Source organism: Passer montanus, unplaced genomic scaffold, assembly GCF_014805655.1.
Source record: "Passer montanus isolate IOZ18808 unplaced genomic scaffold, ASM1480565v1 scaffold6, whole genome shotgun sequence".
Classification (NCBI taxonomy): Eukaryota; Metazoa; Chordata; class Aves; order Passeriformes; family Passeridae; genus Passer; species Passer montanus.
The window spans coordinates 16954080-16972069 of NW_024371037.1; the positions used below are offsets into that span (position 1 = coordinate 16954080).

Genomic DNA, 17990 nt, shown 5'->3' on the forward strand with positions numbered 1-17990 from the left:
AATACCTGCTGGTTGCCATAGGTATTGCTAAGGCATATGCTCTCCCAGGAAAAACAGGAGTTTGGAAAAGATGTTGGACGTTTGTTTTGTTTTGAAAGCCTGCAAACATTTGCTACCAAATTAATAATTTCTGCCAAGTCAGTGCTGGATATGACATGCCAGTAACCTGGAACTTGTCATTCACTGGATAACTAGAAAATGCTCTTCCATAGCACTGCACATAGCATTTGAGTGAAATGACTTCTTACTGATCCAACACCTTCTCTTCACACCTCACCTTAAGTGTTTCTTGAAGTGCCTTCAAAAGCTTTACCCAGCACAAAATCCTGCAGTAGCTGAGACTGCTGTTATTCCAATGAATCTTGTGCTCCTGCTTCTCCCTGGAAGGAGACCAGGTAGGAAAAGGGGAGAAGGGCCTCCTGCAGGCCTACAGATCATGCTTCTAACGAAAACAGACAGGATGAACAGACAGAGAGGAAATGGCCATGGCTCCTGAACATGGCTAATCTTTTCCAGCATTTTGGGCTAGTCAGGTTCAGACTTCTCCACCTATCAAACTGCAGGGAAGGAGAACGTACATGGCAAAGACTTGCCTTGCTTTGAATTCAGCCTCTCCTCACTACACAGCAAACCAGACTTAGGTTATCTGTTGCCTGAAATGATCAAACATTTTTTATTTTCAAGTGATTCTGTCAGAGAATTAATAATAACCTAAAGATGGGATGTACTATAGATTGGCCAAATTACAACTTGTAAGCGTTGCTCTTGCCTCTGGGAAGACATCTTCTGAGAATCTGAAGGAATGAGAACTTCAGAGAATGAAGAGAAAGCCCTACTGATTGCATGGCCCCATCTTTAGGAGAAGACAGGAAAAAGAATGCTTTTCCAAATACTGCAGACTGGAGAAGCTTAGTAACTAAGTTAGTCTTTCCTCTAGAGACGTCTCTAGTATGAAGCACAGTTATTTGTCACCGTCATATTTTCTGGAAAAATCTCCTTGCTCAGGATTTCTCTCTTAGGAAGCTGAGAAGCCTCAGAGAAAAATGAAAACAGTAGTTATCTGATTTGCTGCTCCTGTGTTTTGCAGCTGTGGAATGTGTTTGGACATTATTTACCAAGAGGTGGTTGTTTCATTGGTTGCACATGAATTATTTTTACTTATTGGCCAATTACGGGCCAGCTGTGTCAGACTCTGGAGGAGTCATGACTTTTGAAGTAGTATTCTTTCTAGCTTTCTGTCTGTATCCTTTTTGTATTCTTTAGTATAGTTTAGTATAATGTTCTTTAATATAAGATCATAAAATAGTAGATTAGCCTTCTAAGAACATGGAGTCAGATTCCTTCCTTTTCCTTCCAACATCGGGGAACCCAGCAAATACAAGAGTTATTGTTTATGCACAGATATAAGGAGACAGAGAAGGCTTGGGCCTGAGACTACCCACAGAAAACAGGGAAAATACACACCATTTAGATTACAAGATGAGTAGTTACAAAAACCAGAAAATTAAAGCTTCCTAGACAGTAAACCAAAGACTAAAGTAAACTAATTCTACAATAGCAATAGATTAGAACACTTTTTAGTTTCCATCCTTACACAGTGTTAGCACTTCTGGCAAAAAAAACCCTGCTGGACTGCCTCGAGGAAGAGGTCAGATACCATGAACCACAAAAATGGCTCAGAATCATCAAATTTGACTTCTCAGAAATTCTATTTAAGCTACACTGCCAGTCAGCAGATACGTGGCTGTTTCCATGCCACTCTCATTTATTTCATATAAGCAAATTAAACCCCAAATCTGACTTCCTATAATGAGAACTAACCATAAGGGAAGCAGCTGACAAGCACCACGACAAAGAAGAGGAAATATAAATGTAGTAAGCTTCAATGCAAGTCACAAATCCAAAAATAATTGAAACAGTAAACAAAGTAAATTTTCAATTTACTATTTTATTACACTGGGAGAAGACTCTTACGAACACACTCTCCCACAACCCGGTCTCCTGAAGTACCAATGAAGTTACTTCACCTGCACCTACACAAAACCATCACAAAAATGTTCACTCAATGAGCTCCTACCATTTAATAAGCCAAAATGCCTTAGCAGTAATTTTACACTTGCAAAAAGGAGGAGAAAATCTATTCTGGACATGAGGAGGTATATTCAAGTAGAGTGTGAATATGCCCTGAAAACATAAGTACTGGGAAGCAAAAGCAAGGAGGCAAAAAGATGATAAAAAAGAGCTGATGAAGCAAAGCAAAAAATTCAGTGACCCTGCAAGTCTATGGAGCCTTTGAAACATCAGGCTCTTTGCTTTCATGCCATGTTCTGCCAATAAATCAGGAAAGGCCCGAGAACCCATTTGCAGATTTAGTGAGGGTTTCAGGGTATATGGAAAAGTCAAATCAACTTGCAATGTTCTGCTTCTTGTATAACGATAAAGGCACAGCTTCCCTATGTGGCTTCATGCACAGCACAAAATGGAAGTGCCTGCAGTCTCTGAGCAGCTCCAGACAACACAAAAGCCAGAACAATGCTTGTGCCAAACATGGTTAATATCATCATATTGCATTACAGTCATTGTAGTGATATTGGACAAATGTTATGTTGCATGAGGCTATACAATAATTGGGCAGTAATCAGTAAAAACATTAAGTCCCTGTTTTACAACTGCTTCATCAGTAGCCATAAAACAACATCCTAATAAAGAGCATAAAACTAAAAAGAACTGAGGTTAACAAGGCGTGTCATGGCAGTTTAGACATAAAAGTCACTTTAGCAATATAGAACTGAAAACAATATTTAAAACAATGGCCAGAAAAGATTTATTACTCCATATTTCAAAAAGAAAACAAATAAAAAGCAGCTATTCCAATGGCCTAGTTTTCATAGCAAATATGTCATGCTGGTAAGCAAAACACAGCGCCTTGATTCTCACCAAAAAAGCATTGGATAGCTGACTATAGCACTATCAGTCCCTAATCAGATAACCTTGCATGGACAATGCTAATCACTGAAAAGATGAAAGAGAAAGAAACATTAGAAAAAGTTTTGGCCGATATTCAGATATATGAATTTTGACTGTACAAATAGGTATATTTATGGCAGAGTCCAAGAATGATCAGACAAGCCATTCAAGAATGAAAGCAGTTCCTTCCAAGTTGTTTTTATCAGGCTCTGAATACATCACCTCATTTTTAGTAGGGCTCTGGTATCATGTGCAGTTAACATATAATTATTACAGAACTGTGATTGCATCGTTAGCAGAAGTTTAATTATATCATTGACATTAGTGATGCCATAACATCAAGCTCAATAATAGCTCATAACAAAACCTACAATTACCACAATTTTTCCTCCCTTTTACACCAACCAAAAGTGTTCAGCTTGGAGAAGCCTAATAGTCCATACAGAAGTGAGCTAGGGCTGAACCTGAAAGGATTGCTGGCTGGTAATTTAGTAATATGGTAATTAAAGTCTTTTCATGATGTAATTACACATCAACTACAAAAGGACAGCTGCTATACAACATTGCCAGGGTACGTGGCATGAAATGATTAGATTTGAGAAGCTTTGGTGGATAAACTGAATACCACAGACATAAGTCTGAGGTATAGCTGGCATCACACAGTACATTATTATTCAAGTCTCACACTTAACATTTCCTTAGTCTCATTGTGATAGTAACAGTTTGTTGCACATACCTTGGTCCTCTGACAGCAGAAGCTGTTCAAAACGCCACTTTAAAAGCTTCTGCTGTTTTGAAGTTCTCTGAAATTATAAAGCCTAACCTTTGGTTAGGTTTGCATGAACCCAAAATGTTCATTTCCCACTCAAAACCTTCTCTCATGGATTCCTATCTGTGGGAAACTTATTTGCAGGCTTTTTCCAGTGGGGTAGCAGAGAGGGAAGAAGAAGAATGAGGAGAGGGGAAAGGCACAAATGAGTAGGTGAACTCAAAGAAACTAAGAACTAAGGGTTTCATCATCTAGTTCCAACAGCAACAAGACAAAGGCCCCTGTTTGAGAGAAAAAACAAACCCACCCTTCTTCTCGACAGCAAGTAACCATTTCTTGAAGTAGTTTCCTTATTGTATTTCTCACTGCCCTCCCTTTTATCTGTACAAACCACAAAGTTGACTACACAAGGCATGAGACAGCAAAAATAAACTTATTTTTCCCAACTAACACATGTAAAATTTCTTGACTACATAACTGGGGGTCTTCAAAATACAGGCAGGCACTGTGCACCCTGGCAGGGGGCAGACAACTTCGGAGTGGCTTGTCTAGTCCTAAAATGTCAGTTTTGTCATGACAGCAACCTGGATGTTTTGCAACAACTGTTTTTTTTTCCCCGTAAATGGGAAAGAGGGGATTTGGTGGGAGAGACCCAGACCAACTGATCTACACTTTAAAGCTTCAAAATTTCTTCTGAGCTAGGAAAGAACTTAGCTGAAAATTAAAGATTTTGGAATAATTCTGCTCAGCATACAAGAGACTTTCTGTGAGGTCCATTTAGGAAACACAAAACCAAACTATTTTGAATAATCTGGAGGGACTTCATTACCAACAAGATGTTAGGAAAGAGAATTTGAATCCTGGTTCAAACAACACCCAATCTTGATGATGGTTTCCTTTTGTTTCCTCCCTCCTTTTTCTGAATAGATATTCTGGGTGGACTTAATGAACATGCAAAACTTCTTGAAGACTTAGTATGTTTAACTACAGTTACACCAATACTCTGGCACCAACTCCAGATCACCACCAACAGCCGTGTCTTGCCCTTGGGTATCAGAGGCTGCAGTGGAGGTAAGGCTACTCTCAGGGAGCACAGAAGGAATTCTCAGGAAACTGGAAGCAGCCAGTTCCAGTCATTTAAGAACAAAGATCTTGGCTACTCAAACATAAGTCCTGCATGGCCAGTTTTACACAGTACACTTTTAAGAGACAATAAAGCAAATTAGCCAACTCAAAGAAAGAGGTTCAACTGTACTTCAAGTGCAATAGCACAAGAAAACACTATTATTCCTAATTTAATGGCAGAAGAGACAGAATGTAGTTCAGCTGGTAGTTCTGTTGACCAGACAGGTGATCACCTCACACATTTGCAGCTACTATGTGAGGACACACTTGACATTGGAAACAAAAAGGAGATTCAAATATGTCACTTGTCAATAGAAACTGGGTGAACAAATTGCAACACACAGAGCAAAATTAGCATCTTTAAAACATGCACCAACATGAAAAGAACAGGAATTTTATGCACAAAGTATTTATCTGACTTCCTACACAGTGTAAGGCCAGAAACTGAGTGAACAAATTGCAACACAGAGCAAATTTAGCATCTTTAAAACAGTCACCAACATGAAAAGAACAGGAATTTTATGCACAAAGTATTTATCTGACTTCCTACACAGTGTAAGGCAGCAAGAGGCAAAAAAAATCTTAGGTTTAAACTACAAAACCCTTAACTTTTGAGTGTTGTCTCTGTTATGTGGTGTGCGCACTACAAACCTGAACTGCGTATGCACAGTTCAGTGCGTATGCACAAACCTTATAAAAATTTTAGGTTTAAACTACAAGAACCTTAACTTTTGAGTGTTGTCTCTTATGTGGTGTGCGCACTACAAACCTGAACTGCGTATGCACAGTTCAGTGCGTATGCACAAACCTTAAATACAAACATAGCAGTCTTCACCTAAAGACTGACGTCTTAAGTTTTAGCTTTCATATTTTTCTGATTCTGTACTGTACTTCTATTTGTATGTAACTCTGAATTTCATATAAAGTGTTAGCAAATTCTCTTCACAGTTCAGTTAGACAAAACAATACATTTCTATCCAGAGAACCAAGGACACCATTACAGTTTTAGTCCCAAAAAGGGTAAACAACAGTGAATTGAGGAGAGCAGTCTGGGAGGATGGGACTTCATAACCTGAAGCTGTAATTGGAAAATTAACCCCAATATGTAAATGGACCAAAACTAATAAAAGTGTAAAAACTCCTGACCAGTTGATCATCTTGGTTGCATTTTGGGTGGAGCCACAGCCAGACTCTTGTACTGCCCAAGGTGTACCCTTTAAAAGGCTTTTAATAAGTACCTACTTTAGTCCTTTAACACTGTCTACCCTCTGTCCCTCTTTAGGCACAAGGACAACATGGTTCAATACCCTTGCACATGTTAATTACTCGGCTGTTAATAAACAGAATACACGAGCAGTTAGTATTGCATGCAAACTGTTCTCCCTGCTCTGTTTATGCAGTGCGCTGCCAAAAGAAACATGTGAAGTCTAAAGGCTTGCAAGAAGAGCCTCATTGTCTACAATGATGGTGAGTGCAGAGTTAGAGAGGGGAAAAGAATTCAAGTTCTTTCCATCTGGAAAAAGAGATTTCCAGTATGCTCTTATCTTTAGCAACATCAGAAGACAAAGAAAATGCTTCTTATCATGAGTCTTCAAGAACCTAACTGCAAAAAAAACCACCAAAGCAACAGCTCCTGAGCAATATCATTCAATTCTGAGAATTGGACAAGTACTTGAGCTAGAACAGGACAAGGCGAAAAACCTAGACAGTCTGTCTCCCTCTCCTCCCCCCTAAGGCGAGAGTAGCAGCTATTTGCATACTGATCACTACCTTCAATTACATGAAAATCTGGAAGCCAAATGGCCTATCAAGACTAAGCCTGGCAACAGGAGCCACAGGACTTCCTATAGAACAAATGTAGCCCCACCAGCTGCTCCGGATACAGTCACCTTGTCAGTGTTCACAATTCTACTACACGCCCAACACCTCTTCTGTTTCAATGGCTTTTTAGCACCTTTCCACTTCTCTGCAAACATCAAGTAATTCAGAAACTGCTACAGGCCAGAAGTGTTATCAGTTTCCCTGACTGCAACCACTGGTCAAGATACTGGAACACCATCCCTGGCACTTGCATTAATTTCTGTGAGAAGTGCTAAGTGTCCAGCCAAGAAACAGAATCTTCTTGTGATGCTGTCTGCATTTAAGGAACTCTGTAACAGCAGGCCTGGGCAGTTTGGGGTGAAGGATTAACTGGGGAGACAACACACTTACCTGCTATCACCAGCGTTTGCCACATAAAGCTTCCCCAACAAATACACCACCACCAGAGCTGTGCAGCCACCAGAAATGTTATACACAGTCCTCTCTCGCTCTATTTGCAAATCCTGTGGGAGAAGAGAACAAGATTTATAAAGACAGCATTGCAATTAATGCTTGAGAAAATGTAGTCTCCTGTAGAAACCAAAAATACAATAGAGTATTAAACTGTATGTCCCACTGTCTGCCTTTTCTTGCAGCTATGGCCACACGAGCTAAGAGAAGAGCAGAAAATTGAGGAGTACCTATTACTTATACAAAAATGTTTGGGAAAAATCAGGTCAGGAGACTGTAAAACATCAGGTACTAAGGAATAAATAGCAACTCTCACGGATGCAAGAGAATTTGCTATGGCAAAAGCACAATGAAGGCAAAGACAAATGAAGCTTAGCAACAGGTACCTGGTGGTATAATTGGAGAGTGCTTTACACAGACAGCAGATAATTAATGAGACTCAGCTACAATATGAATAACTATCTACTTCCCAAGAGGAATGCTAGGATCGTGTGGTATACACCTTAAGAAAAACAGCAAGATGCAGTTGTGCCACAAGGCTACCCTTCAGAAACACAGGGAATGAGTGGACGCTAAACTGATTCTGAGTGGAGGAAACATTATATATTACAAGAGTCCTTCTGCTTAACAGAAGTGGAGAATGCAAATTATACTTTTCACCAACAGTCAGTAAAGTCCTGGAAAGAAAAAAAACAAACATATAAATTCACACACACATACACACACACATATATATATATATAAAATACACACACAGTGCCCCAAGAAAGCTTGCAGAACATACAGCAAGTAAATAAATGAGCTACTTTCACTCATACATTTTAAGCAAACACTGAAGTTGTATGTGAAAGAATTAATTCTGCTGTCTGTAGTTTAGCTTCAGGTAATAACACACTACAAATTAACCTTTTCTCCTGTGTCCATTTCAAACTGGTCTGTCCTTATAACACTGGATTCAAACAGGGAGCATCATTTAACATCACTATTGCACAGATCTTTTTTTTCTAAACCCTGCCTACTTATACGTGGTTTTAATTATGAACATATATTGGCCTGATCTGTACTTCGGCCATTTTCATATCTGCACCGAGCAACAAACAGCTCAAATTTTTCATGCCTTGGGGTATGAAATTTGGAGCTTTATTTTAGAGCTAAATTTAGCTGAAGAAAAACACAACAATAAATACAAACCATGACAGGTGCAATTTGATTGAAAATCTGCAGAGGTGGGAGGAGGTCCCTGTCATACACTTTGTCTCCTACAAATTTCAGGGGAGGGAGGTGACCTGGTGCAGCAGCAGGGATGCTCAGCAGCACTTGGGCACTGTCCTGAGCCAGTGGGCAGAGGTGTCTGTCACAAATAACTTTCTGGCTCTGCACTGACCAATGCACATACATCCCATTTGTGCCATGGACACAGTGCTGAGGAACTGTCCCAGCAGGCCATCCTCAGCTGTGTGTGCAAACTGCATGTGGCTGCCACAGGGACATGGGTTCTACTGCACACACCAACTTTTTGTGGGGGATGGGTGGTAAGGCCCAGGAGGAAAACACCTCCAAGCTACAAATCATATCTTGCAGAACCTTTGGTCACAGACATGGGCCTGTTATAAATGCCTCTTTATCTAATCTTGCCATAGAGAAGCGGATTCTCCTCCCCATGGCTTCTGTATATTTTAAAATTAAGCTGAAAAGAAGAGTTCAAAGGAGTATGACATTTCTAACCATCAAAATAATTTAAACTTACAAATACTACAGATTTTCCAAGCACTGCCAGGAATTTTAAGAAACCTTCATTTTCACAGTTCAGTATATCCTCCAAGACAGTATATCCTCAAACAATGTGCAATTCCTCACCTGGTTTCAGCTCTGTCATACATATACTTTGCAAGTGCTGGAATGCCTAAATTAAAATTTATTTCTTCCAATAAGCAGATTTCAGAAGCATCTATTATATGAGAGAAGATGGATAATCCTTAGGGCCTCTTTTGCAGAGCTTTCTTGACTTAAACTACATCTGTTTATTGAGTTTCCTCAAATCATTGCTGTTGTTGGGTTCTCCCATCTAGAACTTCAATTTACTACCAGGACTTGTTAGAGTACATTGAGTGCCATGTATGTTTTGATAGTGCATGTTTTGCTTGACATTTTCTTTTTCAACAGCAAGGAAAGAAGGCAAGGCTTTCAAGCCTTTCCTCCAGGATCTCAACCAAGGCTTTCAAGCTCAAAAAGATTTGACAGAGAAAAAGAAACAAAATAAAACTAAGCTCCCCAATGCCACCAATTCGTTCTGATGTGGAGACATTGGCTTTTAATGAAATACTTTGTAACAGTGATGCTGGGAAAGTAGTACAAACATGGGCAGAAGCCCCAAAATTCCTCTAAAGCCTTTATGAGTGTAAAGGTCTCATTCTAGACAGAGTGTATACAAAGCTTTCCTCATTTTCCAGCGGGAGAATGATTTCTGAGCTAGCATTATTTTTTTGTTGTTGTTGTTGGTTTTGGTTTGGGTGGGGTTTGTTTGTTTTCGTTGGTTTTTTTTCCGCAGGAGCAGTTAATGTAGCCGGAGCTCTGCCGTCCGTGCCGGGACGCGTGCTGCAGCGGGTGGCAGCCGCTCCCAAGGCTCTCCTCAGGCCTGGTCCCCCTTCCCTGGTGCGGGATGCGGGAGGGCAGCCTGCAGAGGGCACCGCGACGTACCGAGCAGGTGAGGGCGAGCAGGGCGGCTTTCCGCACGGAGCCCGGGGAGCCGCGGGCCGGGGCGAGGCCGGGCCGGGCTCCCCACAGGCAGCGCCCGCCTCGCCTGCCCGGAGCCGGCGCGGGCCGCTCCTGCCACCTGGCGGCGGCTGCGCGCAGCGGCACCGCCGCGGACACCCACTCGAGCCGCAGGCCAAGGCAGGGCCGCCTCCGGGAACCAGGTGGGCTTGGAATGCCTGCGGAGAGGGACACTCCATGACCTCCCCGGGCAGCCTGTCCCAGTGTTCTGCCGCCCTCAGCGTGATGAAGTACTTCCTCAGGTTGAGGTGGAACTGTGGTTTAGTTTATGGCCATTTCTCCTCATCCTGTAGCTGGGCAGCACTGAAAAGAGTCTGGCACCATCCTCTTGACATGTGCCTTTCAGAGATTTATGCACATTAATGCGATCAGTCTTCTCCAGACTAAACAGCCCAGCTGCCTCACCCTCTCCTCCATAGGAGAGATGTCCCAGTCCATCCTTCCTGCCCTGTCCATCCTTCCTGCCCTGTGCTGGACCCTCTCCAGAAGCTCCTTCTCTTTCTTGTACTGAGGAGGCCAGAACTGGACACAGTTGTGTCTAGTCACCAGATGTCCCAATTTTCTGGTATTTGTGGGTTTTTTTCAGTCGCATTTCAGTTGATCCTATCTCCTCTCCAGAGCGTTTGTAAGTCTTTCCTTTCTGGGTCACAAGATTTCGTTTCCCTTCCCGAAAGGAAATTTCATTTCCTTTCGGGAAGGGAAACGAAATCTTGCGATTTCAATGGGAATCGAGTAAGCAATCTTCGGTCCATATCCCAGCAGCTTTGGGCATCCCGTGCCTTTGGATGGCTTTGACTTTGGCGATGAATTTTTATTTTTTTTTTCTGGTATCCATGCCATGTCACTCCTATCCTCCCCTCAGCGTTCTGTCTTCCTCCTCGACTTTTTCTCCTGCTTTTGCAACATCTCTGAGGTTAGTTTTGGTGTGTTTTGGTGCTTTGCACTGCACCTCATGGAATCCTGGTCCATTGTCTCGCAGTCACTAAATTTCGCAATTTTGTGTTTTCTATTTTTTCGGTATCCATGCCATGTCACTCATATCTTCCCATCAAAACCCTGTCTTCCTCCTTGATGTTTTCCTCTGCTTTTGCAACTTCTCAGAGGTTAGTTTTGGCATGTTTGGGTCCTTTGCACTGCACCTCATTTCCTCCCCGACCATTTTCTGGTAGTCACCAGATGTCCCAATTTTCTGTTTTTTGTGTTTTTTTTCAGACGCATTTCATTTGATCCTATCTCCATTCCAGAGCGTTTGTCTTTCCTTTCTGGGTCACAAGATATCGTTGCCCTTCCCAAAAGGAAATTTCATTTTTTTGTGGTGAGGCCCAGGTGTGGCCTCACCAGGGCCAAGTGGAGGGGGAGGATCACCTTCCTCAACCTGCTGGCCACACTCTTCCCACCCTCTCTTCATCTATATTTACCCTCAGAGCAGCAGCCTTTCCTCCAGGATCTCAACCTTGCTATGACAGAAAGCAGCTTTACACATACAGTATTAGGTATCTGGTTAAAAAAAGTTTCAGAAAGCATAAACATAAAATTAACTCCTTAGCATGCTTTATATCAAATGCTTGTAATTCTATTTAAACGCTCAATTCTACTAGCTATAAAATGAGAGGAAACTTTCAAAAAAGTGAACTGTACAACACATGCCATTCTCTCAAGACTGTTCAATTAATTGAAATGACACCAATCTAGAAAAAGCACCTGTCTAGATTTCATCAAAGTAAAAAAAAAACCAACTCAATAAAGAAGAAAATCATGATACAATTAACGCAGATGTACACCTCCCAATAAATCATACAGACGAATTCTGTGTCTTTTCTTCCCATCTAAAATGAAATAGGGCTCAGAGTAGAAAAGGCGCTCTCTCCCTTTAACCTTTCTTGCAAAAACATACAGCATCACACATGTATACAAGGTTAAATACAGGGAAAGGAAAATAATTTGATATTTCTATCCAATAGGGAACTGCACTTGGAAACATTCCTCCTGGCTCCTTTGAACTGAATCTATAAATGCACATCTTCAAACAGATGAAAATTAGAGGATTTCACTTATGACACCTTATTTATTTCCTTTTAACTGGAACGATTGTGATACTGACAATTACTGACATTTGCTGTTTTTTTTGACAGGGCATTAAATTATCTGAAAACACAGCACAAACTTCCTAATCCCAGCTTCAACACAGAAAACATCATTTAGATGTACTTCAAAATGGAGACAATTTAATTGCTAAATGTCTAAGTTAGGCAATGATGATCTGTGTCAGCTTTCCACAGTGTTTTACTGCACGTAGCTGTTCGACAAGAACTGTCCAAAAAAGCCCACATCAAATAAAGGAAAAATAATTTTTAAAAGCCTTTTGAAAGCCATGAATTGCATTTAATTGAGACTTGATGCAAAAGCAGGGAGACCTTAACTAGAATTCAAAAGCAAGTTGGGAAAAAAAGGTCTACTAAATGCTCCCAGGAAAAGGGGACAAAGCCATCATTTGATAAATCTGTCAGGTCAGACTCCTTAAAAAATAGTATCTTTACTCATTACTTTCACTCAGTTCACAAGAATCCTTTGCAGCAATTGGTTTTTCAGGAAAAACCACCAAGAAGTCTGCCAATGTGTCCAGGAAACTTGAGCTTTCCCCTAGTGCCAGGTAAACTGATACACTCTGCTGGCACAAAACCCTTGTACACACTGCACATCTTGACTGCCCTGACCTAACTCAACAACATCCATGATGTTCCAGTACAAACAAGGGCTGATTAAACAATGTGCTGTGGAAGAGGCCCAAAGTCTTCATGCAAAGACGAAAAGGAATACAACTAGCAGGAAGTTAAACAGAGGCAGGGGGAAGATCAAGCACTGCAAGCACAGATGAGACACAGAAATGTTGATTTTATGAATTGCTCCCTTACACAGATGAAAGAAAACACTCTTTTGCCTAAACCAAGTATAAGTGCAAAATTCCCTTCAGAGCTTAAAGTAGATACAATTTAATTATCTACTGCTTTCCTTAAGCTGACTGTTTTTATAAGACTTCCTGTAAAACTTAATGCTGAAATTACATTGCATTGGAGTAGTCATTTGTTTATCAAAGACAATGATGAACTTCAGCCCTCTAATATAAAGCACGTGGAAAATTAAGATACTTGATATGTAGCATATGATCAAAGATGCAGTGAGGAAAATGTTCTGTTTAGAAACAGAGAAAACAGATTAGCATGAGCTATACAAGGAATACCTGAACACCATAACTGTAGTGAGTTATCCAGTGTTTCTGCATTTGTCATACTCTACCCACAAAAGCCCTCACAACCAGGTCTCTGAACAGAAGCTGAGATGGTCTTCTGTGTGAACACCTACCAGAGATGTGAAGTCAAAATAAAGCAGTGCAATAACAGCCCTGTTCACTCAGACACATGCAGGAAGGCAGCAATGGTAACACACATACTGCTCTCCTAAGAGAGGTAGAGAAACTGCCCTTCTATACTCTGTTACTTTCACTGCCCAGTCCCACCCACTCAGACACCTGCACAAAGGCAGCAATGGGTAACACATATGCTGCTCTCCTAAGAGAAGTAGAGAAACTGCCCTTCTATACTCTGTTACTTTCACTGCCCAGTCCCACAAAATTCCACTTCTCATCTTGCCTGCACTTGGAGACAGTTTCAACAGGAGAGAATCACATCATGCCCTCAGAGCCTGGCACTCTTCTGGCCTCAGAATTACACCAACTGAAGCATGAAATTGGTGTTCCTCTTAAGTATGCTCTGAACCCACTAGGGTGCAGTGGATGGGCATGGTCATCTTCTCCCTCATTTCTCAACAAAGAAGGGAGCAATCTAGTCCTCCCTTTCTGAAAAGGTGTGCTAAGCTGACAGATTTTCATGCATCCTCCTCTTTATTTTAATCTACCAGAAACTGAGCCTACTACCCACAGCGCATAAATCTGCCCGCACAACCCCCACTGAAGTATGCCTGAGCCATGGCTATGAATGCTGCTCCTGGACCTACCCACCTGCAAGTCCAAACCCACTTGGTGGGTCTGCTGGCCTGCACTTCTCCTCGGGAAGAAAGAACAATCCAGCAAAAGATAATTGTCATTCAGAACTCAAATCTAAATACTACTTGTAACAACAATTGTAGTCTCTAATTAAATGCATGTAATGGACAAAATTCACATACATCAAGAAAAACAATGATCAGACACTTCTTTTCAGAGAACAAATAAAACCACTGGGAAACACTGAATAGTTCACAGTCCTTTACAAATAAGAGGCTTTTCTGAAAAGGACAGCAATAAAATTAAAAAAAAAAAACAAAAACAAAAAAAACCAAAACCTCACAACAGTATCAGACATCCCAAAACCTGATCCACATGTACTTGCTGGCAGGCCAAACCTTCGCTCTGCCTGACAAGAATGACTTTCAGTAATGTGGAGAAGTGAAGGGGGAAGTTGTGGAGGAACTACATCAACTACAGAAGAGGAAAAACCAGCTTCCATAGGGAAATAGATGGATATTCTGTTCCCATAGGGTCATGATTTCCTGACAGTTGTTCAGGCTGTACACAAGTCAGGAAGGTGGTAGGAATGAACTTCATGCCCCACTTACCCACGAAAACTGCCTCAGTGAAGAGCTGCAGACACTACTCCTACACCAACGTGAACTAGGGGTCATTGGACCAAACAGCCTTTGCTGCTGCTCTGGTAGCCTGGAAACTACCAAGGATCCATACTCTTGATAAGCTCAACTTTTTGTGTGGAGAGAAATTCACCTAGCAATCCTCAGGTAACCATTTAAGGCATAATGATACCCAACTTTGCATAACAGCATATTTGGCAGCAGCATGGGGAAAGAGTCTTTCCTTCCCCTCCATTTATTTTAATCCTGCACTTTCTCCCAGCTAGGCAGAAACAGCTGTTAGTGGGGCTGCCTTGCAAGTCGATGTGGGTGGACTAATACAGATTTAGAAAGAAACAATTTTGCAAGGGACAGGAATGAGGCTATACTGTTGTAAAATACCTCATAATAAGAAAGCATAACCTAGATCTCACTGTAATCAAAGAACCTCAAAATTACATGTGGTCTAATTTAGGATGACAGATGTGATTTGTTTTGTTCACCTGAACACTGCTCCTTTACACTACAGATCAGCATAAAGTCTAGGCACCACCTGCATCCCAGCACTTTATGTCCAAAGCACTGCCTATTTCAAATCTATGGACAGGGCTGTGAACTGCAGCTCTGTTTACTTTCTGCTGTTTCAGCTGCTCCACTAAGATGCCATGATAATAAAAATCACGTAAAAGTCAAGGTGGGTTGTTTTTTTTTTTGCATACAGTATTGCTGATGTGGTAAAGTTCAAATATATTCTATAAAAGTCAAGGTGGGTTTTTTGGTTTTTTTTGCATACAGTATTGCTGATGTGGTAAAGTTCAAATATATTCTTAACCAAAGCATCAACATCATAGTAATCCACACAGCAGAGAGCTCCTCCAAGAGGAGAAATTCATCAGTCCCTCATGCACTCTTCATTACTGAAATGCTGTGGATATTGTCCACAAGTACTGTTTACTTACCACAGTAAGGATAACACTTCCTAGAATGGTGGAAAAACCAATTTCTGAACACAGTTCCTTAGCCAGACACCACTCCCCTCTCTCCCCAGCTTGCCCAGCCTGGTAAATTCATCAAACAAACAGCTGTGAAACTTCCCACCTGAAGGCAGGACTGGCAGTTGTACTACCTTGCTCTGGACTCAGAATCCCTCCAAGTTCACACAACAGCTGGCTGTAAAATTCTGCCTAAATAATTTTTAATGGCTAACAGGATTAGCAATTTAAAAACTTGCTTGTAAAAATAGACTGCTATTCATGTAAAATGTAAAGTACTTTGCCAACAGAAACAAGTTTTCCAAAGTGAAAGTATTGCAGCTGAAAACTGAAACTGTTTACTCAAAATGACAACACTGTGCCTCCTGGGATTTGTATATTAAACTATCAAACCACTTCTGCTCCAGTCTTCTCTTAAGAGTTTGTCTCCCTGGCTAAAATCCATGTTATGATGCACCATGGATAATGCTTCCAAAGTTTTTGTCCTCATGTCCTTTAAAGGTGCTACTCCTTTGGAAATGTGTGCTCTTTGGGGGGCAGGGATCCCCAAGGCATTTGAACTCCGATTGAGATTGCAATATTTTATCTTCCACCAAAAGGAAGCAGATATTTTGTCATTGTCCTCCCCCTGCCCCCAAACTGGAACAGAAACTTAAAATTAAGAACAAGTTTGATCCTCACTCCATTTGCATGAGTGCTCCAAAGCACACCCCCCAGAAGAGTCTGTGTTACAGCTTTTCAGAAGATAAAGAGAACAGTTCTTAACACAATTTATTCTCATTACTATGATCTCAACTCTGCATATGTCCTACACTGATCAATCATCATGTGAGTTCAGGAGTTAACTATGAGACTGGGACACTTTAAAACAGATGAAAGTATCCCCTGACAAAAAGGGAAAATGAAATGTTACCATTTATTTCCTCTAAGCCAATGGGCAGCACAAATTTTGACAGAGAAGTCCACATGGACTTGAGCTTATTCTCAGACTCTCACTGACACATGTCACCATGGCATGGCCTCATCAGCTATGGTGGTCCACTGATCTTGTCCTTTTTGGAGTAGCAATTCTTGAACAAAGAGGATGCTACTACCAGTTCAACAAAGCTCAGACATCTACACTGCACACTTCCAAGATAGCTCTCTAAATTGCCATTATGTTGGGCAGACAGAAAAACCCCTACATTTTCAGACTATGCTCATCTCATTCCAAAGTAGATTTATTTCTCCCTAGCAACAGCAGAAGCACCCTAGACAACTGTAAAGTCTCTATTCTAAGCACTCAGGGGAGATGACTACCATAAAAGCTGCTCTCATATAGACATTCCATGTGAGATGCTCTAGGGCCTTAACTTCAGTTGGGATCTGCAGGCATTACTGCAACCTCAGTATTAGTCTTGAAAAACTTCTGTGTATTCCTACAAAGCTTCATTTACTTTTGAACTAGCAAAGAGGAAAACCACAGATAACATATTAGCTGTCTAAAAAAGGAAGAAAAAACAACTCTTTTTCCCCACCCTGAGAATAAAAACAGCTCTTCTATTTGAAAGAAATTAATTTCCCAAAACCACACTAATTCAATGAGAATTAAAAATATGATGCAATTAAAACAGTGACTCAGTGAACAAACAAGGGCCAGAAGTGAGGGCATGCAGATGAGGCAAAATGCACAGAAAGATCCTTGCTTTTCCTCACACAGCCTTGCACAGAGATGACCCCTGCAGCCACCAAGCAATTACCTATTTTGGTGTGCATATGCATTGGTGTTTGCTCTTTTACATCTGGGAGCTTGAACTTCTTCCCAAAAAGAACTGACATTCTGCAAACTCAGAGAACAAGACATCTATTTTTACTAGCACTGGCAGTATTCTGCCAGAAGTAGTCTTTCAAACACCAGTCTTCATTTCTTCTTTTATCTGGACAGAATCCTCAAATATGAGTGTGGTCAGTCACCACAGTGATTTATTTTAAATTTTCATTCAAAAGATCCTAACTAACAGACTGAATAACTACCAGAAACATGAAGAGAAAACAAACCCTTCACTGCATCGACCTTACAATTAATTTCCTAGTACAGAATGTACTAGGAAATTTAATAAGCTTCAGGCTTCTCAACTGCTGACCTAGCTTTCAGGAAGGTTCAGCAGTCTCCTGGGTTTTGCAATTGTAAAATATAATTAAGACATGCATGGGTCAAGCAATGGATGAGAAATCATGAGAGAAATTGCATATATATACATGCATAATTTGAGCTCAATGATATGAAGAAAAAAAAAGAGGGGAGGAAACCTTAGCAATACCTAGTGATCATTTTGGGACACACTTTTCAGGTAAGCTAGACAGCAGTCTTACATTGCAAACCCTCAGACTGTTATGGAGCTAATTCCAAACAGGCAAATAAATCATGTTGTCACTAAAGATTTATTCTGGGAACTATAACCTTCCCTGACTATTATTATTCCAGATATGAACTA

The 17990-nt window shown here is 40.9% G+C and overlaps 1 protein-coding gene across 1 annotated transcript in view; it reads right to left on the reverse strand.

Annotated features, from left to right (window-relative positions):
• Positions 1-17990, reverse strand: part of PPM1H (protein phosphatase, Mg2+/Mn2+ dependent 1H) — a 128894-nt gene that overhangs the window by 47466 nt on the left and 63438 nt on the right. Inside the window, exons 3-4 of the mRNA XM_039726678.1 lie at positions 9830-10158; positions 7073-7185 (exon numbers count right to left, since the gene is read on the reverse strand). Of these exons, the coding sequence (XP_039582612.1) occupies positions 7073-7185; positions 9830-10158 (442 nt within the window). The remainder of the gene's footprint in view (positions 1-7072; positions 7186-9829; positions 10159-17990) is intronic.